Source organism: Pleurodeles waltl, chromosome 3_1 (assembly GCF_031143425.1).
Source record: "Pleurodeles waltl isolate 20211129_DDA chromosome 3_1, aPleWal1.hap1.20221129, whole genome shotgun sequence".
NCBI lineage: Eukaryota > Metazoa > Chordata > Amphibia > Caudata > Salamandridae > Pleurodeles > Pleurodeles waltl.
Genome location: NC_090440.1, coordinates 255,624,457 through 255,649,562, shown reverse-complemented (window position 1 = coordinate 255,649,562; position 25,106 = coordinate 255,624,457). Strand labels below are relative to the sequence as shown.

The following is a 25,106-nucleotide window of genomic DNA, read 5'->3' as shown; positions in this document are numbered from 1 at the left end:
CAGCACACCTTTCTTTGTAACTTGATTTGTAATTAAAATATCATGATAATGGTGGTTTGACTCCACAGTACCCTTCAGGTTCTATATCAGGTGGAAACAGTTTATATTTTCCAATTTGATTTCACACTTGTTTATCAATTACAGTGTATGGTGAACATGAATGTGCCCAAACTGTTACCTCTTTGTCATTGACCTTCATGGTGCATTTTTGTGGACAATACCCTTCCTTTATCTCACCTATTTCAACATCATCATGAATAACCAAGACTTCAACCCTGTCATCTCCTTCATCATCGGAATGTTCCTCAACATGCTCTCTAACTACATTCACAGTTTGCTTCCTTCTTGCCTGCCCCTCTGATTTGCATACTCATGAAAAATTTCCTACCTTCTTGCAACTGAAACATTTCACAGAGACTGCAGGGCATCTCGCAGAGTCAGTGGTGTGATTAATACTCCTGCATCTGTAACATGTGCATTCATCTTTATGTGGTTGCAATTTGCCAGCATTATGAAATTATTTTTTTGATTTACTCACTACACTTACCCTGTTGTGTTCATTGCTATAATGACATTGGCCTATGCTCAGCTCCTTCAAATACTTTGACGTGTACATCTCGCTATGTTTATACTTTTCTGCAGCAAAGGGTCATTTAATTCTAACAGTCTTTCCTGTATTTTGGCATTACTTGTTCTATTAAGGAGCTGATCTCTGATTATTTCCTCTTGCAAATCCTTCAATTTACAACAGACAGCTAACGACCTTCATTTTGATATGTATTTTTCTACAGTTTCACCACGCAATTGACTCTGGAGAAAAACCTATGCCTTTCCACCACCACGTTAACCTTCCTCCAATAACTGTCATTTAAAGCCTTCATACCTTTAGCATACTCATCTGCTAACATGTTTTGTAATACAGACTGCTCATCGTCATCACCTTCTGCATTATTTGAAGTAGCAGTTTTTAAAACTTTCCATCATTCCACTCCCAAATTGTGCTTCAAATGTGCTAACTTTCGTGATGAATCAAACGCCTCACAACCTATTGCCTCTAAATATGTTTCAAAAGAGTCTTTGAATAAGAAACAGACAGTTAATGCTTGGTTTTCAAAGTGCTTGGTGTGTATCAAAAATTACATGCACAAGGATCGCAGAGGAGGATGTTGCTTGGAAAAAGAGAGGGTGGGCGTTGGATTTATGGTGAACACAGATGATGCGTCATTTCTTTTCCAGCAACACAGGACTTGTGTCATTTGGTCCGGGTTTCTCACTGCGGTGCGGGGATCTTTGATGCACCCAGGGATGATGCGAGGAAATCCTGGGCATGTGGGGCAAAGCCACAGGCTTGCGTCATTCCAGGAGCACAGTGTGTCGGATCTTCTGTCGCACAGCAGGCGCTGCATCGATTCTCTATCCAAGAAGCCATGCTGCATCATTCCGGCTCAGCTATGCGTTGATCCAGGGGGCTGCATGGTGCATTTCCATTCACCACGCAGGCGCAGCGTCGATCTTCACTCAGGAAGTCAGTCTGCGTCGTTCTGGTTTGGCTGTGCAGTGATTTTCTCATCGCGGTGCCAGCTGTGCGTCGTATCTCGCAGGCAGTGCATCAAATTGTGGTGCACAAGGATTTCCTTGCAGAAAGTGAAGTCTTTTTGGCCCTGAGACTCCAGCAACAGGAGGCAAGCTTAATGCAAGCCCTTGGAGAGCACTTCTCAGCAGAGCCAGAGGCCAACAAAGCAGGGCAACAGCAAGGTAGCAGTCCTTTACAGCAAAGCAGTCCAGGTGAGTCCTTTGGGCAGGCGGGCAGCTTCTCTTGGCAGGTTGCAGGTTCTGGTTCAGAGTTCCTTTCCCGGGAGGTATTTTGTCAAGAAGTGTCTGCGTTGGTAGGGTCTGGGACCCAATTTATATACCCAAATGTGCCTTTAAAGTGGGGGAGACCACAAAGAGTGGCTCAGAAGTGCACAAGGCCCTCTTTCAGTTCCATCCTGTCTGCCAGGCCACTGTCCTTTGACATGTAAGTGTCAGGCCCTCCACCCTCCGAGCCCAGGAAGACTCATTTAGTATGCAGATGTGTGCAGGTGTGACTGAGCATCCTGTGTTTGGGGTTGTCTGAGTGAAATGCACAAGGGAGCTGTCAACTAACCCAGCCAGACGTGGATTGTAAGGCACAGAAGGATTTAGGTGCAGAGAAATGCTCACTTTCTAAATGTGGCATTTCTAAAATAGCAATATTAAAGCCATCTTCACCAGTCAGCAGGATTTTGTATTACCATTCTGACCTTATTACTCCTTTCAGATCAGAATCTACCACACAAACAGTATATGAGGGTAGCCCTAATGTTAGCCTATGAAAGGAGCAGGCCTCACAGCAGTGTAAAACGAATTTAGGAGTTTTACACTACACTGGTACATGTCCTGACTTTTCCCTACATAGCACCCTGCCCTATGGGATACCTAGGGCCCACCTTAGGGGTGACATATGTAGACAGATGGGGGGTTTAAATTTTGGCAAGTACTTTTAAATGCCAAGTCGAATTGGCAGTGAAACTGCACACACAGGGATTAACCACTTCCCCAGATTAAAAGTGACACACGTACCGATAAACTTCACTTGCAAGTAACGCATGTTCCACATGCAACAGCTAACGATTTCATTCACTCCCATGCATGTTGTTGCTTGGATGCATTAACACTTAGGCTTCCCACTCAACTAAAATGTTCTGAAATGGCCTTACATCAGGTTCTTCTATCTTCATCTGTATTGATAGACTCACATGTATGCTTACCCATCATCCTGACAATTCCTAAATTGTTTTATCACAGGGACCAGGAGTTGCTCTTGTCTTGTTGGTGTCCTCTCCAATGTATTCTTCTGAAATCACTTGCAGGGCAGTTTTCCATCCCATCCTCGTTGCCATTTTTAAGTTCAAAGACACCATCCAAGTATGTTTGAAGAGTTTAATTAGGTACAGTACAACAACCCCTGACAGACCTCCCTGCTCCGCAACTGTCTGCTCTCTCTGACCCAGATCCACAATCTAGAATCCTGTGAAGGAGCATCCGTTGCTAAGCACCCTTAGCATAAGGTTGTTCAGATACAACACAACCCTTTGAGAACTCACAGAAATCCACTGTTTGGTGTCGCCTATCCATTCCTCCTCACCGGAGAGCCGTGTGTTCTTGTATTCAGACAGCTTCTGGTAGGCTACAAACTCATTGAGGATGATTTTAGTCCCCAACATTTCACCAACCATCATGGCCTCGTTCCACTGCACCCCCATCATAAAGGCTACCGGCATAAATATATAGGAAAGGATGAGCTGGGAACAATATAAAAAAAAATCAGTTAACTCAGATCACATATTAAGGGTGAAACATGCATGCTTTTTCAAGAAACCAAAATCCATCTCCTCTTTTCATTTACATTTGTAAAATCTATTTCCATCATTAAAAATATAGAAATGTGCTCTACTGAATTATGATCCCTCAAACAAGAACTTGATGCCTCTCCGCTATTTTATTTTTCAGATGTAATGAATAATGTGTATTTAATAAATTCTGGGAGCCATTTTAGCAGGGGTGATTTACATCTCATTAGAATTGATACATTAGAACCAATACAAAAGAACTGTTGTGAGGAACTAGAATACAGGTAAGGGCATTTATTTAATCCTATTGTTTTACAGACCTGTGAGTGGTGAGAAAAGAAAGAACCCCTGCCCCCAACCTTGAAATGCACTGACCGACCACTCAGCAATGCAATGCACTGATGGTCCTGCCATTTTACTTGTTTGCGATCCCAGAGCTTTGTGCTGAGGTCAGAAGGTATCTCTTAGAGTGAGCCTCTTTTTTTGGAGAGTGGCTATGTTTCCCCCAAACCACCTCAAACCAGCCCAGGAAATGCTAGTAGTGAAGATAGTAGATCGCAACCCCTCCATGCCCTGATCATGCAGTTGCCATGCTCTTTTGGTATTTGTGGAGCTCCTAAACAAATTGAGGTCCAGTTCAAAGGTTGCACGGGACATGTCTGGTCAGCATTGACCATAAGCACTTGCTTCCCTGTCCAGTAGAATAATCCTCATTGAGGAGCTGCGCATGAGTGTAGGTATGAAGCAAAGTGATCCAGGGGTCCCTTCCAGATTATTCATACCCTAAAAGGACTGCTGCTGTGGCTGGCTTGTGATGAAGAAGACCTGCCTGTCTGTGGAAAGGATGCCAGACAGGTGGAGAACTACCCACCTGCCAGTGAAGGACAGAGCCTAGCTAACTGAGGAAACCTGTGGAAGAGGTTATGTGTTATTCCTGCTCCACAGCATGCACATAGTATGGCAATTCCAGCTGGAATGGGGCAGGACCAACTTTGATATTCATATGGTTTATCCATCCTGGAAAAGTGGAGGTGAGCTACAACTGACAGAATGAAAGGGCCCAGAGAAGCTTAAAAACAATAAAAAAGCCCCAGCAATTAACATGCGCTCAGACTTCTTGAACCATTCACATGCCTCGAGCCTCTTCTTCTTCTGCCCAGAGATAATTCCGTTCCTGAAGAGGTCCACTGAGTCTGGTAAATTTTTGGTGTTGCAAGAGTTGTCATTAAGAGTGGACTTGGCGTAGCAGTTCTGGTGAGACAGAACTCTCCAAGGTAGGGCCAAGACTGGTTTACATATGAGTGATACAGAAAATAACGTGCTGTTTTAAGTGCTAAAAATAAGATGTACAGTAAACAGCCTGATGGTGATATTTATATGAGAACATTTCAGGTATGCTACGTTTCCAGAAAGAAGGATCTAGGCAACTAGACACAATTCTTTCCTATTGATGTATGTCACTATGACGTTCATCTTTCATAGGCGAGCGCAGGGAGCACATAGGAGAGTGTTAGAAATGGGTTTTTTGGGTGGCAGTCAGGTTACCTCTGTCCAAGCAAGAACCCTCACTCTAGTCAGGGTAAGTCACACACAATACAAAATTATCCTGTGCCCACCCTGTGGTAGCTTGGCACGAGCAGTCAGGCTTAACTTAGAAGGCAATGTGTAAAGCATTTGTGCAATAAATCATACAATACCATAATATAGCACCACAAAAATATACCACACAGTGTGTAGAAAAATATATAATATTTATCAGGATAATTGTAGGTCAAAACGATCAAAGATGCAATATGAATTTGTAAAGATATTACTAAAAAGTGATATAAAGTGTCTTAAGTCTTTAAAAAGCAAACAAAGTCTCTCTCAAGCACAAAGTACCTGGTTTGGAGTGGAAAATCTCTGCAAAGGGCCGCAGAAGAAGAGATACGTGGAAAAATGGTGTGTGCGTCGATTTCTCCCCAGCACACATGGACTTGCGTAGTTATTTTTCACGCGGGGAAGTCGTGCGTCGTTTTCCGGCGCGCAGACAGTCTCTTTCTGTGGGTCGCGGGATTACCAGATGTGCCGGGGTCTGTGCGTGGATTCTCCTGCTTGTTTTCCGGCTGCGTGTGGTTCCGCGGGGCTGTGCGTCGAAGTTTCGCTCTCACGGCAGGCCTCACGTCGCGGAGCAAGCTGTGCGTCAAAATTTTCGGCGCACGAAGAGTCCAAATGAAAAAGAGAAGTCTTTTTGGTCCTGAGACTTCAGGGAACAGGAGGCAAGTTCTATCCAAGCCCTTGGAGAGCACTCTTACCGCCAGACAAGAGTTCAGCAAGGCAGCAGGGCAACAGCAAGGCAGCAGTCCTTTGTAGAAAGCAGTCAGGTGAGTCCTTTAGGCAGCCAGGCAGTTCTTCTTGGCAGGATGCAGGTTCTGGTTCAGATTTCTTCTCCAGCAAGTGTCTCATGAGGTAGGACAGAGGCCCTGTTTTATACCCAAATGTGCCTTTGAAGTGGGGGAGACTTCAAAGAGTGGCTAAGAAGTGCACCAGGTCCCCTTTCAGTTCAATCCTGTCTGCCAGGGTCCCAGTAGGGGGTGTGGCAGTCCTTTGTGTGAGAGTAGGCCCTCCACCCTCCCAGCCCAGGAAGACCCATTCAAAATGCAGATGTATGCAAGTGAGGCTGAGTACCCAGTGTTTGGGGTGTGTCTGAGTGAATGCACAGGGAGCTGTCAACCAAGCCCAGCCAGACGTGGATTGTAAGGCACAGAAAGATTTAAGTGCAAAGAAATGCTCACTTTCTAAAAGTGGCATTTCTAGAATAGTAATATTAAATCCGACTTCACCAGTCAGCAGGATTTTGTGTTACCTTTCTGGCCATACTAAATATGACCTTCCTGCTCCTTTCAGATCAGCAGCTGCCACTTCAACAATGTATGAGGGCAGCCCCAATGTTAGCCTATGAAGGGAGCAGGCCTCACAGTAGTGTAAAAACAAATTTAGGAGTTTTACACTACCAGGACATATGAACTACACAGGTACACGTCCTGCCTTTTACCCACACAGCACCCTGCTCTAGGGGTTACCTAGGGCACACATTAGGGGTGACTTATATGTAGAAAAAGGGGAGTTTTAGGCTTGGCAAGTACTTTTAAATGCCAAGTCGAAGTAGCAGTGAAACTGCACACCCAGGCCTTGCAATGGCAGGCCCGAGACAAGGTAAAAGGGGCTTCTTAAGTGGGTGGCACAACCAGTGCTGCAGGCCCACTAGTAGCATTTAGTCCACAGCCCTAGACACATATAGTGCACATTACTAGGGACTTATAAGTAAATTAAATAGTCCATCATGGATAAACCAATCAATAGTACAATTTACACAGAGAGCATATGCACTTTAGCACTGGTTAGCAGTGGTAAAGTGCCCAGAGGTCAAAAGACAACAACAACAGGTCAGAAAAAATAGGAGGAAGGAGGCACAAAGTTTGGGGATGACCCTGTCAAAAAGCCAGGTCCAACATGACCCCCTACCAGCCTAAAGCCAGGGGAGAACAATCACTATCCTGATATACTTCCCTGTTTGAGGCGACAGAACAAGGACACAGGCCCACAACAGCAGGGGCATGCTCCAGTTCTTCGCCTTCCTGACTCCAATTGGGTCCCTCTGTCCACACTCTCAGGGCCCACTAAGCCAACCCATTGGGAACCTTTCTCCTTACTTGCGGATATCATCTGTGCAGCACCTAACCTTACGTTGCCCACAGATGTATCCCAGGAGCAGGATAGTACCACCAGGACCAACACAGTGGTGTTGCCCTCTCTACCCCCGGGGTGTGACTCTTGTCCCCTCCCCAGAGATAACTCCGTCCACCTGGACAGCAAGCCACAGTGGTTACTGACAGCTGTCAGGGATGAGAGCCAGGCCCCAGGCCTCTCAAAGCTCTCCCACCACTGTGGCTGTGGAGAGTGGGGGGCGGTAGCCCCAGGTGCTGGGCACCCTTTAACCACTCTCCTTTCCACCAGGTCAGGGATGACAGCCTGAACCTGGTCCTTCCTTCTGGTGCTCCGTACCCTCCCTCCTGGAGCGGTACCCCCAGAGTCCAACATGGTCAGGGTGCTTATAGAAGCCACCCTGCACCATTCCTTCACCAGTGCAGGGCTGTTAACCTGCAACTGGCCCTCCAACCTGGGGTCTGTATCCTCAGGTTGGACTAGGGCCCGGGGTGAGGCTTCCCTCCCTCTGCCCTCCCTTCTGGGGTCCAGCACCCTCCAACTAGGAGTGGCCTCCTCAGAAGACAACATGGTAGGGGCACTGTTATCAGTAGCCCCTCCCTCCAGGTCCGGGGGGACACCCTGAACTTGGACTTCCAGCCCAGGGTCTGTACCCTCAGACTGGATCACTGCCTGGCAAACCAGGACTTTCTGGGGGGCACGCCTACCCCCCACCAGGTCAGAGATTAACCTCTGAACCTGACCATCCAACTCAGAGTCACAACCCTGAGTTTGAACAATTGTCTGGCACGCCAGGACTTCCTGGGGGGCACACTGACCCCCCCACCAGGTCAGAGTTTAACCTCTGAACCTGGCCATCTAACCCAGAGTCACCACCCTGAGGTTGAACAGTTGCCTGGCACACCAGGACTTCTTGGGGGGCACGCCTACCCCCACCAGGTCAGAGTTTAACCCCTGAACCTGGTCATCCAATCCAGAGTCATCACCCTGAGGTTGAACAATTGCCTGGCACACCAGGACTTTCTGGGGGGCACACTCACCCCCCACAAGGGACACACCGTCCCCAAGGGCCACACAAGAGTCTGGTTGCCACAGGTCTCCTGACCTCTGCCCATCCGGCAGAGTCTGGATCTCCCCCAAACCAGAAACGGTTTCACCTGGGTCATTCCTGGGGGCCTTTGCTCTCAGAGCTGACCCCTGACTCTCCAAGTCCTCCACTGGGGTCAGCAGCCCCCTCTCAACCCTCTGTCTGGACTTCTGCACCCCCCTCACTAGGAGTGGTACTGCCAGACACCAGAACTGTTGGGATGCTGGCTACAAGCACCCCCCCCAAGTTCTTCTGACACTGCAGGCTTCCCTCAACAGGTGGCCTTATGGTACATGCTAGGCTTCCCTCATGGAACCCTCTAGGACCTGGGACCTACCTGGGACACTAAAATCCTCTCCCACCTCACTTGGTTGGGAAACACCTTGACCACCCCCAAATGCCTTTTCAGACTCTCTGGTATTCACCCAGAAGTCTGCCTCCATTGTAAGCTCCCTGGGGTCAGAGAACTCACACTCCACCTGGTGCTGGCCTAGCTCTGCAAAATAGGGACCAGACATATGCTCTCCAGCAGTTACATCACTCTGCCCTTCACATGTATTAACCACAGTACCCTTCACCCAACCATCCAGTGACTCAGCCTTGAAAAAGCACTCTACATCACCCTCCTGAAACTGGTGAGACAGTATCTGACTGTCTCTGACACTCAACCCATAGTCTTCTGGGATGTCTCCACACTCTATATCCAGGACGTCCACCAGGGGGGAACCAGTAAAGTGTCCCTTCACCCAGTAGGAATATGACTCCCTGTGCCAGTTCCCCAATCCTTCTCAGGGACCCTGTGCATAACGGGAACTACCTCATACTCTGGAACCGCCTGGGTGTGCCAACTCCCTTCCTCAAGTTGGGCACCACATCTCTGGGCTTGTGCCCTTCTTCAGCAGTACTGGATGCAAGATTTTTGCTGCCACCATCAGAACTGGACTCAGCCCTTCCGGCCTCCAGTTTCAGCTCTTCACAGCTCAGCTCTTGAGCTGCAATCCTTTCTTTTTCCAGGGCTAAAGGGCTTGCTGCCTCAGCCCTTTCAAGAAACTCATCTAGCGCTTCCACCTGTCGCTCTTGAGCTAGGAGCCATTCATCATTCACTGGTTCTCTTTCCTCATCTGAGTAGTCTTCCTCCTCATCTGAGCAGTTCTCCTCCTCATCTGAGGAGTACTTAGTCATTTAGTTTTTTGCTGCCTCTTCCTCTGCCCATCTTTCTTCCCCCCAGGTTATGTAGGTATCTAGCAGTTCCATCTTAGTAGATCTCCTTGATATAGGAAGGCCCCATTTTCTGCAAAGCCTCCTTAGGTCAGCCTTAGTGAGGGATTCAGTAGGCACAAAGAATGACACACAGTAGATACCCATTCTCAATCTGGTAAGGTATCACCAGCAAAAACCAAAACCCAAAGTCCAAAATATCAATAGTATATCCAGGAGGACATCAGAAAACCAAAAGCAAAAAGATGAAAAATCAAGTTGACCTTCAACTGTGGGTAGGTAGCGAAACACTTAGCTACTGTATGTCACTGCACAAACACAAGTCCTATCCTCACCGCTGATCACCAATGTTAGAAATGGGGTTTTTGGTTGGCAGTCAGGTTACCCTCTGTCTAAGCAAGAACCCTCACTCTAGTCAGGTTTAGTCACACACAATCCAAAATTATCCTGTGCCCACCCTCTGGTAGCTTGGCACGAGCAGTCAGGCTTAACTTAGAAGGCAATGTGTAAAGCATTTGTGCAATAAATCATACAATACCATAATATAGCACCACAAAAATACACCACACAGTGTGTAGAAAAATATATAATATTTATCAGGATAATTGTAGGTCAAAACGATCAAAGATATAATATGAATTTGTAAAGATATCACTAAAAAGTGATATAAAGTCTCTTAAGTCTTTAAAAAGCAATCAAAGTCTCTTTCAAGCACAAAGTACCTGGTTTGGAGTGGAAAATCTCCGCAAAGGGCCACAGGAGAAGAGATACGTGGAAAAATGTTGTGTGCGTCGATTTCTCCCCAGCTCACACGGACTTGTGTTGTTATTTTTCATGTGGGGAAGTCGTGCTTCGTTTTCTGGCGTGCGGACAGTCTCTTTCTGTGGGTCGCGGGATTACCAGATGTCCCGGGGTCTGTGCGTGGATTCTCTTGCTTGTTTTCCGGCTGCGCGTCGCTCCGCGGGGCTGTGCGTCGAAGTTTCGCTGTCACGGCAGGCGTCGCGTCGATTTCCCCTCTGGAAGTCGGGCGGCGTTGTACTTGCGAGGCCGTGCGTCGAAGTTCCGGTCGCCCCGAAGGCGTTGCGACGATCAGCGTCGGTGTGCGGCGATTTTCTTGCCGCGGAGCAAGCTGTGCATCTAAATTTTCGGCGCGCGAAGAGTCCAAATGAAAAAGAGAAGTCTTTTTGGTCCTGAGACTTCAGGGAACAGGAGGCAAGCTCTACCCAAGCCCTTGGAGAGCACTTTTACAGCCAGACAAGAGTTCAGCAAGGCAGCAGGGCAACAGCAAGGCAGCAGTCCTTTTTAGAAAGCAGTCAGGTGAGTCCTTTAGGCAGCCAGGCAGTTCTTCTTGGCAGGATGCAGGTTCTGGTTCAGGTTTCTTCTCCAGCAAGTGTCTCATGAGGTAGGGTAGAGGCCCTGTTTTATACCCAAATGTACCTTTGAAGTGGGGGAGACTTCAAAGAGTGGCTAAGAAGTGCACCAGGTCCCCTTTCAGTTCAATCCTGTCTGCCAGGGTCTCAGTAGGGGGTGTGGCAGTCCTTTGTGTCAGAGCAGGCCCTCCACCCTCCCAGCCCAGGAAGACCCATTCAAAATGCAGATGCATGCAAGTGAGGCTGAGTACCCTGTGTTTGGGGTGTGTCTGAGTGAATGCACAAGGAGCTGTCAACCAAGCCCAGCCAGACGTGGATTGTAAGGCACAGAAAGATTTAAGTGCAAAGAAATGCTCACTTTCTAAAAGTGGCATTTCTAGAATAGTAATATTAAATCCGACTTCACCAATCAGCAGGATTTTGTATTACCATTCTGGCCATACTAAATATGACCTTCCTGCTCCTTTGAGATCAGCAGCTGCCACTTCAACAATATATGAGGGCAGCCCCAATGTTAGCCTATGAAGGGAGCAGGCCTCGCAGTAGTGTAAAAACGAATTTAGGAGTTTTACACTACCAGCACATATGAACTACACAGGTACATGTCCTGCCTTTTACCCACACAGCACCCTGCTCTAGGGGTTACCTAGGGCACACATTAGGGGTGACTTATATGTAGAAAAAGGGGAGTTTTAGGCTTGGCAAGTACTTTTAAATGCCAAGTCGAAGTGGCAGTGAAACTGCACACCCAGGCCTTGCAATGGTAGGCCTGAGACAAGGTAAAAAGGGGCTACTTAAGTGGGTAGCACAACCAGTGCTGCAGGCCCACTAGTAGCATGTAATCCACAGGCACATATAGTGCACATTACTAGGGACTTATAAGTAAACTGAATAGTCCATCAGGGATAAACCAATCAATAGTACAATTTACACAGAGAGCATATGCACTTTAGCACTGGTTAGCAGTGGTAAAGTGCCCAGAGGTCAAAAGCCAACAACAACAGGTCAGAAAAAATAGGAGGAAGGAGGCAAAAAGTTTGGGGATGACCCTGTCAAAAAGCCAGGTCCAACAGAGAGCATTTGTTATGAGGAATATCCATCTCAATCATACATACCGGTGGTACCCCGCCAGTTATACATGTATTTTTGCTCAGTTTATCCTACCTCCAGATTGAGCTTCGGATAATTTACCATCCCACCTAACCAGGAGAAAGCAGAGTTCACAAACGCCAGCAGGGCCATGAAGGCAATCAGGTTCGCAGCAATGTTGGCCACGAGTCCGATAGAGGCAGATGCGCCGTTGCTCGCAGCTTCAAGTAAATTCCTCTCCTCTCTGTAGAATAAAGGAGCCAACATTAAAAGTGAGCAATGGAAGCAGTGCTGTCATGTGTCATTTAAAGGGTGTTAGACTCAAGTGGAAGGCAGCAATAGTGTATTTTTGCTTACAGATGGCAGGTAGGGTTGATAAGACTTTAGTGTAGCACCTAATGGCTCTAACGGCTGGTGGATTATGTTTGCATAAGGTTCGTAGAAAGGACAATTCATGTTCTTGTTAAAGCATAGATGGGAGGTATAGAAGAATGCAATGTGTGATCAGTGAATCAGACCACAAGCAAGTGTGCCTGGCAATGTATCTGGTGTCTTAGTTACTCCCTCGGGTCCTTCGTTGAGTGAGACTATGCAGAAAGTAGTGGCATAAAAGGGATAGAGAAACAAGAATAAAAACGTACCAAACCCTTGTGTTTGCATCAAAGAGATCCAACTGTAAATGTGAAAAAGTATGACATCCCGTTCCGCTGAACATACCCTTTTTCTATCTTAACCCCTTCTTCATCCTTGAATTTAGATTCTTCGACTTCAGGGTAGACCAGTTTAGACAGTGCGAGAGCACATGGAGCCGCCATCACAGAGGCTGCGATCAATGAGGAGGCGTCAATCTGAAATAGTAAAACACAGCTAACCATCACTGGGATGAGTCGGACATGGTATACACCCTGTTTGCCAGGGCACAACGTTCCTAATGCTAAGCATTCTGGAGCCATCTTGTAAAGTTATTTGGAATGCCATCTAGCTCTCTGAAGACCTACAGTGACTAACTTGGCAATGCACTTTACCGGGACTTCTAAAATAAAGCACTATGATCTTTTACAAAATGATGACATTACAACAGCTAAAAACAAAATAAACCTTGGTCCCTTTGGCACCTTCAGACGCTGAGTTGTGAGTCCAAAAGTACACTAGCACCTAAAGACCTAACAGTTAAGCTGAATGTTATTTGGGCTAAAAATGAACTCCTTATCAGCCAGTCTAAGCATTTTGAGTCAGCTTTGTGATTTGAAAGTCAGGCATATCTTTTTTAAGTTTGTCCTGCTTTTGGGTCCCACGCTCAAGTCAATGGCTGTTACAACCCACAAACACCCGAAAGCTATGTGAAACAATGGCTGCTCTCCTGTTGGTCTGAGTATCCCATCTATAGTTTTTGAGAGTTTTTAAAGAACACTGAAGCATATGGGCTCGAAATTACAGTGGAGAATCCATATAGGGCAGGGTTTGTTGGACCAGTGGGCTACCACATCATTATGCCATAGGGTGCATGAAACAGCATAGCACCTCAGTGCTGGCGCCTAAGTCTATCAGAGGCCAGGTCTCGGTTTACACTAGTTGTAGTCAACTTGCTTTCCAATGCGGAAGGCACCCACAAAGAGACAAGCACAAACTGACAAATAGTACACCAGCCGGAAATGTGTTGGTCCCTACTTTGGACCTAGGGTAACACCAAATCATTAACCAATAATAACGCAGGAGCAATACAATGTAGAAAAAATGGTTCAAACGTCTTAGAGTACATAAGGATCTTCAGCTACAGTTCATACTGCAGTATCAGCATCTGCAAAGCATATCCATCGCCTGCCACATAAATACTGACGCACTAATACTCCATCCAGTAGCCTCCTTCTGAAACATGGAAATAGGTATCTGATATTTCAGCAGTTAAATCCCTTGCTGTGATGCAATATCATGCGATTAAGCATTTTACTAGTTCATATCCAACGGAGTATTTGTTCCTTGTCTGCTGTGTGTCATTTTATCCATTTGGAAGATCTTATTAGTAATTGGCTATTTTTATTCCAGGCTTTGCAAAGTATTGCTGTTTGTAAAACTAAAAACGTTGCTGCTATTGGAGGAATCAAATGCACTGACCCTTTGATTGATCTTTCCTTCACAGCTTTCAGGGCTAATTGAGCATCGGTTACATTCCGCATCTTCGCCAATGGGTCCACTGCCCATAAATACTTTAAAAGGCCACTATCTATACAATCGAAATTGCTCCAGTGCCTGACAGTGGTGTAATACAAAGTGATGGGGCCCACTTGCAGAATGTAACGGGGGTGGGGGAGGGTGGCTGTGTCTTACAGCTATTACAGCTATTCATTAAATTTAGTTTGAATGAAGCCCTCTTCAAGGGTTGGGACCAACTGGAGGGTCGGGTGCCCCAGGCGCCTGCGTAACTCTCCTGAGATCTAAGAGCGAGATTTACTGTACAACTAACCCATCTTCCGACTAAACCAATTCGTGACTTACCCTAGGGCCCTGCGCCTCCTTTATCTAAGAACTGTTTCCGGTTTCCACGAAGAAAAATTATAATGAAAGCACCGTGAAACACGCAATCTTACTACTGTTTATGTAGGTCAAATTGTTTAATAGTTAGAACTATTGTGAAGACTTACAACAGAAAGAAGATAAACACTGGAAAAACAGATAATGGTGACTTCATAACCCTTGAAAGCTAATGCTTACACTTGGTGTCAAGTGATCTTCTCGTGGGAGCTCCTGTGATTTACAGTTGTCAGGTATAAATACATTTAAAGTTTAAAGTGTTTTTGGTTATTGACGAAACTCGTTCTACACTTACCACCCGCTTGAGACAACTGGAAAAATTGACCTTGAACACAGATGAAGGACTACGTTTTTTTTGCCATGATTGAAGAAAGGGTTTGCTCTAGATGTTTCCCTCTCCTTTAAAGGGATCTTATATTCAAACTTTGCATTTTCCAGGTACTCTCAGGAAATTAATCATAATATTGCCCTATTTGTGAGCCGTGAGCTAGTTAAGGAGTTAGAAATGTATTTTCTGTGTATGGTTCCACTCATATTTGTACAACTGTTAACCCTTTACTGTGGACTTTTATTATCAGACTTTATATGGATATATTTATAGGTATTTTAAGTAGGATAAGGAGGTATAGTTTTCCCGTTCTCTAATCTTAAAATGTCCACCTAACACGAATGGGAACTTTGAAATTGATTAATACGCTTTTTGGAACATTCAAATATTGGATAAGATGTACAAAAGGGCTTTGCGCTTGAAAATCCTGCAACTTACAAAATCACTGGGAATGCAGAGCAAAATCCCTTTCTGCAATGTTCAAAACATATTTGTGAGTCAGAAGAAGTTTTCTGACTTATAAAATTGATTTTGCTAACCATACTGAATAAAAATTTGGAGGAGGGTTGAAATAGGTGTTCCTTACAAATTATCTGGTAATCTATCAATCCATGGTTTATGACTGAAATTTTAGTCGCACATCATTGGCCAGTAATCGTCACCTCAAAGGAGTTGGTAACTGGTTTGCAAAATAGGAAGGAGTCCTTTAGGCTCCTCATCTCTTTTGGAATCAGTGTGGCAACCTTAAGGGGAGCAGGCAGTGGTCCAGGGAAATCTTTATATTTTTAAAGTAGAAAAAGTTCCCTTAAAGAAGGTGGGCTGCTTAAAAAAAAAAAATCTTATTGCATTGCAATTCAAGGGATGGTGGTCTTATGTCTCTTGAAGGTCCCCATCCATATGATTGTAGCCAATTCCTGGTGGTCGTATGTTGTAATGTGCCTAATGAGTAATAATTATTGAGGTCATTCTGTGATCCCCTACAATTATTTTTTTTAAAAGACCTAGAACATAGATTGTTTTTCAAAATCAGAATCCAGTCTCAAAAAGTTGGTGCACAGTTTTGTACATCAGGCCTAACTGTGTCAATTTGTGAGATAATTTGTGTAGATAATTATCATCATAGCCTATGTCTGGACATTAGCTCTAGTAGCTAGTCATAGGCTCTTATGATATTTAGACGATATGAAGCCAGCATATTGTTTATAGTTGCCATTTTGTATGCATACATCATATATGTATGAAAATGGGTTGCAGGTTGATTGGGGTGTGAGCCCTGGTCAAGAAGCAACCACAAACATTGTCAGGGCAAGGCACAAGCAAGCTTTAAATTAACTTGTGCTCAGCCCCCTGGTAGCTTGACACAGAGCAGTCAGGTAGAGAGACAAAGTGTAAAATATTTGTGCAACACTTCAAGCAATAAAAAAAGGAAAACACCACACAAAAAGGATCCCACACCAGATTAAAAAAACAGAGTAACGTGTAATAAATAAAACAAGAGCAAAATGTAAAAAATCCAATCAGTAGAACCAGAAATATGCAAGTTTAAACATTTTAGTGAAAATAGTGCCAAAAAGCATAAAAAGCATAAACGCTAACTGTGGATATCTGGTCGCACCGGAGCAGGACAAAGACACACATTCAGGCTGTCAGCGATGGAGCGCAGGCTGGCTACAGGGACCCAGTTAGGCCCACTGAATAGAGTACCTTAAATCCTGGTTTGCGGAGCATTGCAAAGGGCGGATGGGGGAAATATGAGGGGGGAAAGATGCACATTGCATCCTACACTGCATTGGTTCTGAAGAGCTGCAGGGCTGTGATGGACAGTTCGCCCCAGTCGTGGAGGCTGCAGTTTGTGAGGGATGCAAGTGTCTGTGTCAAGGATGCATCGTGCAGTGTAGTTTTGATGAGGGCATGGGCTGAGATGCAATGCGATCTTTGTGACAGTGAAGATCCACGCAAGGGGAGCGGTGCGCTGATTCTGTTTGGGATGTGCTGCAGAGGAGATGCTCGGTCTCACAGGATCCACAGAGGCTGGCAGGGCACCTTAGGTCCATTTCCAAGGGTCTATGACTAGTGTAGCACCTCTTCGCAGAGTAGACTCACAAATGGCAGTGTCTAGGTGGTAGGGTTAAGGTTTTTTGAGCCTTCTGTCCCTGATGCTCAAGTCAGGAGGCTAGCCAACTAGCCCTGGGAGTCACTTTGAGGTCCTGGGTTCAACAGATACACATCCAGTACTCACCCAGGCAGGAAGGTAGCAGGCAGCAGTCTAGGCAGCAGGCCAGCAGGGCAGGAGTCCTTCAAAGCAGCAGTCCAGCAGAGTTGCAGTCCTTCCAGCAGCAAAGCAGTCATTTTTTCTGGCAGAGTATCCACAGGTCCAGATGTGAACTGAAGAGTTGGTGTCTGAGGTCCGATATTAATACCTGGGCCTGCCTTTAAAGTGGGAGAAGCTTCTAGCGGTTTCCGTTTGAAGTCCACAGGCATCCTGCCTTTTCTCTCTTGGACCAAGACAAACTACAGGGCTATGCATCCCTTTGTGTGGAGGCAGGGCACAGCCTATTCAAGTGTAAGTAGGGCTGTTCCCAGCTCCTCCCTCCCATCCTGCCTGTGATGTCCTGCCCAGCACACCTAAGATCTCTATTGTGTGTGGTTGTCTAGGAGAAATACACAAAGCCCAACCTTCAACTACACCCAGTTATGTGACCCAGAAACAGGCTGCAGGCACTAAATCGCTAAGCCAGGAAATAGCCACCTTTTTTTTTCAAAATTGTAATTTAAAATCATACTTCATCATGAGAGAGTATTTTTCATTATGATTCAAAATACACCGAACATGAACAGGTTACCTACTCCCATTTGGAAATTATCAGTTATTAGATGTAACAAGGTAAGGAGAGGTATGCCCTGCAACAGATTTAAGAATTGTTCACTACCTGGACATGTAAAAAAAAGTACACGTCCAACGTTTTGAATACACTGCACCCTGCAATATAGGCTGTTTAGGTCCTATCCTAGGGATGACATATGTATTAAAAAGGAAGGTTTAGGCCTGGCAAAAAGTTTTTTTCCCACCTTGAAATGGCAATGTAAACTGCACCCACTGGCTGCAGTGACAGGCCTGCAACATGTTTAAAGAGCTACTCAATTTGGTGGCATAATGAATGCTGCAGGTCCACTGGTACCATTTACTTTACAGGCCATGGTTACACGTAGAACCATTTTACTAGGGACTTACAAGTAAATTAAATATGCCAATAGGGTGTAAGTCAATTTCACTATGTTTAAAGGAGAGAGCACACGCATGTTAGCAGTGGTAAAGAGCACAGGGTCCTATGGCCAACAAAAACAAGATCATCCAAAATGGAGAAGTAAGGCAAAACATTTGGTGGAAGACATTTGTAAGGGTGAGAGGTCTAACAGGAAGGAAAGCAGGCCCTGAGAGGAAATTTCAGCATGGTATACCAGGATGGTGGCTTACAGCTAGTGCTGTTGATCCTAGGCTTAGAAGGTCAATGCTATGTAGAAATGGTGCATTTTTGTCTGATGGATAAAACAGATTCCATTGTGCTATAGTTTTGTCAGCTATTACAAATATCAATACATTTCCAATAATCAAATATGAGTCTAATGGTTTGGTATGGGACAAACCCTGATGAAATGAGGAAGCTCTTAGTGGACAGGTGAAATGACAACCCAAGGGTGGTGATTAGTCATTTATAGGGATTGTACTGAGTTGTACGGTTTCCATTCACTGCCATGCAGTTTCAACTATTCTTGTTAGGAAAGGGATCTCTAGTTGACAGTGGTTTGCACCCTGTCCAAGTAGGGACCCTCACTATAGTCAGGGTAAGGAAGTCACACGGCTAAGATAACACCTGCTCACCCTCTTAGTAGCTTGGCATAAGCAGTCAGGCTTATCTCAGAGGCAATGTGTAAAGTACTTGTATACACAGTAATACAGTGAAAACACCACAGAAGTACTGCACACCAGTTTAGAAAAATAGCCAATATCTATCTGAATAAACAAGACTAAAACAACAAAATTCCAACATACAAAAGTAAAGATACCACTTGTTCGACCTGGCCCTTTTTGCAGGGTCATCCCCAAACTTTTTGCCTCCTTCCTCCTATTTTTCCTGACCTGTTTTTGTTGGCTTTTGAACTCTGAGCACTTTACCACTGCTAACCAGTGCTAAAGTGCATATGCTCTCTGTGTAAAGTCGCTAGTAAAGTGCACTAGAGGTGCCCAGGACCTGTAAATCAAATGCTACTAGTGGGCCTGCAGCACTGGTTGTGCAAATCACATAAATAGCCCTGTAATCATGTTTCAGACCCTTCCCTTTTCCTACACATAAGACACCCCTAAGGTGGGCCCTAGGTAGCCCCATGGGCGGGTGCAGTGTATGGTTAAGGTAGGACATATAGGGCCAGATGTAGCAAAGGGTTTTACCCATTCTGTGTCTATGGGAAAATGTGTTTGTACATATGGCCCATACTGTTGTGCTTTTTATGGCCTAACAGTGAAATACTGCCAAATCCGGTTTTCACTGTTGCAAGGCCTATCTCTCTCATAGGTTAACATGGGGACTGCCTTTAAACATGATTAAAGCGTAGATTCCCTTTAGGAGCAGATAGACATGTGGAGTTTGGGACCTCTGAACTCACAATTTAAAAATACATCTTTTAGTAAAGTTGGTTTTGAGATTGTGTGTTTGAAAATGCCACTTTTAGAAAGTGGGCATTTTCTTGCTTGAACCATTTTTGTGACTCTGCCTGCTTGTGGATTCCCTGTCTGGATTAGTTTGACAGTTGGGCTGTTTGCACCTCTCTCCAGACAGTGACACAAAGGGGGATGGGGTGTAGCATACATTCTGATGAGCCATCTGTGCTAGGAGGGAGAGGAGGAGTGGTCACTTGCACCTGAAAGTGCTGTGCCTGCCTTCACACAATGCAGACTCCAACCCCCTGGTGTATGTGTCTGAGGCCTTGCCTGGGCAAGGCAGGATTTCACAATCAAGTGAGACTTTCCTTTGAAGTAAGCCTACTTCAAAGGCCAAAATTGGTATAATAAGAGGACCCAAAACCACAGACTTTAGAAACTTCTTGGGGTAGACACTCTACCTCACAGGCACTTCTGGACAAGAAACCTGCTGGTAAAGAATCCCTGAACCAGACCTGCCAAGAGGAACTGCCTGACTGCCCAAAGGACTCACTGGGACTGCATTTCTGACTTTTTTGTGCTTGCAAGAGACCTTTATTGTTTTTAAGAGACATTTACTTGTTTTTAAAAGACTTAAGACACTTTATATTATTTTTACAGTGATATCTCAACATCTACTTATTGCATTTGAATAGTTTTGACCTTGATTTCACCAGATAAATATTATATATTTTTCTAAACACTGTCTGGTGTATTTCTGTGGTGCTATATGGTGTTATTGTATGATGTATTGCACAAATACTCTACACATTGCCTTCTAAGTTAAGCCTGACTGCTCAGTACCAAGCTACTAGAGGTTGGGCACAGGATAATTTGGATTGTGTGTGACTTACCCTGACTAAAGTGAGGGTCCTTGCTTGTACAGGGGGTATCCTGACTGCCAACCAAAGACCCCATTTCTAACACCAATTTTTAAAAGTTGCAAAGAGTCTTAATCCAGAGGAATCAATGGTTGTCTCTTTTTAACACATAGTACCTGGGATTCATCAAAAACAAAGGCGATGTGGGCCACAGAGGAGGTGAGGCCCCGGAAAACAAAGCAATGAGTCAGTTCCTTACTACACAGGGGAGGTGATGCGTTGGTTCCTTACTGGCAGGGGAGGTGATGTGTTGATTCTCTCCTTGTGAAAGATGAAATGCATAGGTTTCTTACTGGCAGGGGAGGTGACGCGTTGCTTCCTTACTGACAGGGGAGGTGATGTGTTGGTTCTCTCCCCGCTGGAGAGGTGATGGGTCGTTTTCCAGTCATGTAACTTTGGTTCCTTGCTGCGGTGCGGGGTTGATGCGAAAGTGACTCCCAGGGACAATGCCTGTGAAAATCCAGATGCACTGGGGTGATAGAGCTGCGGTGGAGCCGGCTCTTCATCGGTGCTGCGGGCCCTGCGTTGATTCTTCATCTGCAAGGCAGGCGCTGCTTTGAATCTTCTGCCACGAGCTAAGCGGTGCGTCGATTTTCAGCCGCATTGATCCCATGTGCGGTTTTTCATCCAAGGGGGCACCAGTTTCCACTTTCAAGGGCCCAGGGACTAGATTTGGCACAATTGGCAAGTCAGGACTCTTAGCAGAAGATTCCAGGCACTGGCACATGAAGTCTATGATGTCTGTGAGACTTCCTACAGGAGCCAAGCTCAGATCAAGACCAAGGAAAACCTTGGAAAGCAGGTTGTAGAAAGAAAAGTCCAGTCCTGTCACTTCCAGGACAGAAGCAGCAAGCAGCAGACCAGCACAACACAGCAACAGGTAGAGTGCCAGTTCCTCCTACAGCATCCAGCTCCTCTTACTGGCAGAATGTCCTTAGTCCAGACATTTTCGGATGTTGTGGTCTCACAGGTCCAGAACTTATACGCACTTCTGCCTTTGAAGTAGGCAAACTTCAAAGGAAAGTCTTTGTAATGCACAAGACTTTGCCTTTTCTGCCCTGTCCCCAGACACACTCCAGGGGGTTGGAGACTGCTTTGTGTAAGGACAGGCATGGCCCTGTTCAGATACAGGTGTCAGCTCCTCTCACCACTCTAGGCCAAGAAGGCCCATCAGGATATGCACGGCATACCTCACCTCCCTTTGTGTAACTGTCTTAAGTAAATTCACAAAGAGCCCAACTGTCATCCTGACCCAGATGTGTATTCCACAGCCAGACAGAGGCACATAATGGTCTGGCAAGAAAATGACCACTTTCTAAAAGTGGCATTTTCAAACTTACAAATTAAAAAGCAACTTCACCAAAAGATGTATTTTTAAATTGTGAGTTCAGAGACCCCAAACTCCAAACATCAATCTGCTCCCAATGGTAAATTACATGTAAAAGATATTTCAAGACAATCCCCATGTTAACCTATGGGAGAGAAAGGCCTTGCAATAATGAGAACTACATTTAGCAGTATTTCACTACCAGGACATGTAAAACATACCAGGACAGGTCCTACCTTTTAAATGCACTGCAACCTGCCCATGGGGCTGCCTTGGGTCTAAGTCAGAGGTGATTTACGTGTAATAAAAGGGAAGGTTTAGGCCTGGCAAGTGGGTGCACTTGCCAGGTCGAACTGGCAGTTAATATTGCACACACAGACACTGCAGTGGCAGGTCTGGGACATGTTTACAGGGCTACTCATGTGGGTGGCACAATCAGTGCTGTAGGCTCCCTAGTAGCATTTGATTTACAGGCCACACATATTGCATTTTACTAGGGACTTACTAGTAAATCAAATATGCCAATCATGGATTACCCAAATATTAATGCAATTTAGACAGAGAGCACTTGTACTTTAGCACTGCTCAGCAGTGGTAAAAAGCCCGGAGTCCTAAAGCCAGCAAAAATTAAACTCTGCACAGGATCAAAAACAGGAGGTCAGAAGCCAAAAGGATAGGGGAACCACACCAAGAGCTGATAGGTCTAACACTTGTCATGCAGATTACTGCTACTTTCATGTGTATAGGTTAATAGAGTTCTTATTTTTAGTAACACCTGGCATGCACATGGATAACAGATTGTCAAGCTGCATTGCATTAATGCATTTGTGATATATTGTTGTGATATTCATGTACAGTTTTCATTCAGTTATAGGACCAAAATTTGTAATAGAGAAATGCAAGGCACCGACTTGTTTAGTGAGTATCAATATTTAAATCTATAGTACAGACTTTTGTTTGCTTGTACAGAAAAACATGGCTAGAGAGAGTCCTCAATGGTAGTTTATAGTTCAAGTTATTCTAACATGTCCAATGCAGTGTCATGTAGGGCATACCATTATGAAATAATAAATAAAACTTTTTCTCAGATGGCATTATGAAATTTTATTTTGGAAACAAAGAGTTGCATGCACTAGAATCATACATTTATATTCTTTTTGACATTTACTTTTGTCCATTTTTGAGTGACAAGTTTTTTCAATTGTTATTGCTGGGGTTGGCATCACATTGTCATATAGAGGGAGATTCTTTTACTGTTTGCCACCTAGTATGTTTGATGGTCACGTAGCTTGTCATTTGAGTTCAGACGTGGGTACTGGGTATTTTTCTTGTACTATATATGATTGGTCCCTAGTACCTCACAAATGGCCAGCAGAGTAATACTAGTCTATTTTTATTAAGAAGAGGCAAGCCAGGTCTTGACCTCCCACTGAAGTCTGAGTGATCAGTGGCTCATATTCTTGCTGGGAGTATGTTTGTGAGAAACTGAATTATTGGTTGAGGGTGTTACCCCTTCTCCAGCAACAATCACAATTCCTGTCAGTGTGAACTACAAAACACACTAAATTAACCTGTGTATTAACCTCTGGTAGAGTGGCCAAAAGCAGTTAGACTTAACTTAGTGTAAATCTGTAAATTATTTATGCAGGACAAAAGCAGTAATAAAGTGAACACACAAAGCAAGAAAATTCCCAGACCAATCCCGAAAAATAGAGTAAAATTTATTAAATAAAATAAGACGAAAACAACAACAAAACCAATGAGTAGAACTCTAGATATTGAATTTTAACAGTTTAACTAAAAGTAGCAGCAAAAGTAGCAAAGTGCCAACTGAGGGTATCTGGTCGCATTGGACTTGGACAAAGTCACAAATTTAGGCTGACCATGAAGGAGCGCAGGCTGGGCATAGCACCAAGTTTGTTCCGCTGAGGACTTTACCTTATGTTCTTGGAGCGCAGCATTGCTATGTGAGGCTTCGCAATATCTGCTGTTTGTTCCAGTGAGGCTTTTCAGTGCAGTTTTGCAGGGCTTTACAGCACTCAGCATCAGTTCCGAAGGTGTTTACAGGTATGTGGTGAGGCTTTGTGAAGCTTTGCTTTGCTCGGCATCGGTTCCAATAAAGCTTTCAAATGGGTGACTAGGCTTTGTGGGGCATTGTATTTCTCAGCATCAGATCCAATTAAGCTTTCAGCTGTGTGATGAGGCTTTGTGGGGCATTGAGTCACTTGGCATCGGTTTCAATGAGGTCTGCAGCTGTGCAGTGACGCATTAAGAGGCTTCATGTTGCTTCACACCATTTTTGATGGAACTCTCAGTTAGGCCAGGAGGATGTCTCTCAGATGCAAGCAAAGGTCCTGGGAAGGCACTTCTTGGGGATCAGGAACTCACCACTGCAGAGGTCAGTAGTGCTAAGGTAGGTCCAGCCACAGGTTCAGGCAGGTCCAGTGAAGCAGGTCAGGTATGCAATTGCAGTGGGGCCTCTAAAGCTTGCATGTCCCTGCAGCTCAGAACAGAAGGCCAGCCAGCTGCCCCTTGGAGCCACTCCGCATGGCATGAAGTGAGCAGGTACAGTCTTCCTTCTCAGATAGCAGGGCAGTCCTCAAGCAGCAGTGCAGTCCTCTGGCAGCAGTGCAGTCCTTCTTCTGTACTACCCACAGGGCCAGGAGTGTACTGAATTGTGGGTCTCAGGGTCCAATATTGGTACCTGGTGCCATCTTTGAAGTGGGAGAAACTTCTAGATTTCCCTTCACATCTGGTTCTGGAATTTCCTATCTTAAACTGCTCAGGTCCCAAGATATCTGGGGTGACAAAAGGCTAATGCAAAGTTCTTTTTGAGTACAGGAGGTAGCCCCTCCTCGAGTGCAAGTGTGGTAGGTGACAGTTCAGTCCTCATCCATCTGTTCACAATGGCTCATCCTGCCAACACCCAGTCACACTTTGTGGTACTGTCTGGGAGGAATGTGCAAAGGCCAACTGCCAACTACATCTAGTCATGTGATGCAGGACATAGAATGCAGGCACCAAATAGTTAGGACAAGAAAATGCCAACTTTCAAAAGTGGCATTTTCAGAATTGTGACTTAACATTAAGGCTCCAAGCTTTCCGTTTTTACTAATTGTACAGATAAGTACTGACAGAAAACAATGTGTTTCCTGTCTGTATTTATTTTAAAAAGTAGAAAATTATTGAAAATTGTGCTTTTTGTAAAAGACTCTCCATGCTGTCTTTCATGAATTCCAGGCAAAGCTGAGCAGGTAGACAGATAGGGAGTTACAAAACAGGATCAGAGTTCCTGAACTTCAGGCATTTGTTAACATATATTTGTAGTATAAAGCTAATATGCACCTATGGCTGCAGTGTTTTGTTATAGAGGGATGCTTAATTTTCTAAAACATGACAGGCTTCCACATTGAGTGCATGTCTAAGAGTTAAAGAAATGTGGAACTATACCATTTTACAGCTCCATTTCTTCTCAAAACAAAAAATAATATGGTTAAAACATATA

General features: G+C 45.0%; 1 protein-coding gene across 1 annotated transcript in view; it reads right to left on the bottom strand.

Moving 5' to 3' along the window:
* Positions 1-25,106, bottom strand: part of SLC28A1 (solute carrier family 28 member 1) — a 320,021-nt gene that overhangs the window by 72,659 nt on the left and 222,256 nt on the right. Inside the window, exons 12-14 of the mRNA XM_069222341.1 lie at positions 12,558-12,688; positions 11,916-12,084; positions 3,126-3,323 (exon numbers count right to left, since the gene is read on the bottom strand). Coding sequence (XP_069078442.1) covers positions 3,126-3,323; positions 11,916-12,084; positions 12,558-12,688 — 498 coding nt within the window. The remainder of the gene's footprint in view (positions 1-3,125; positions 3,324-11,915; positions 12,085-12,557; positions 12,689-25,106) is intronic.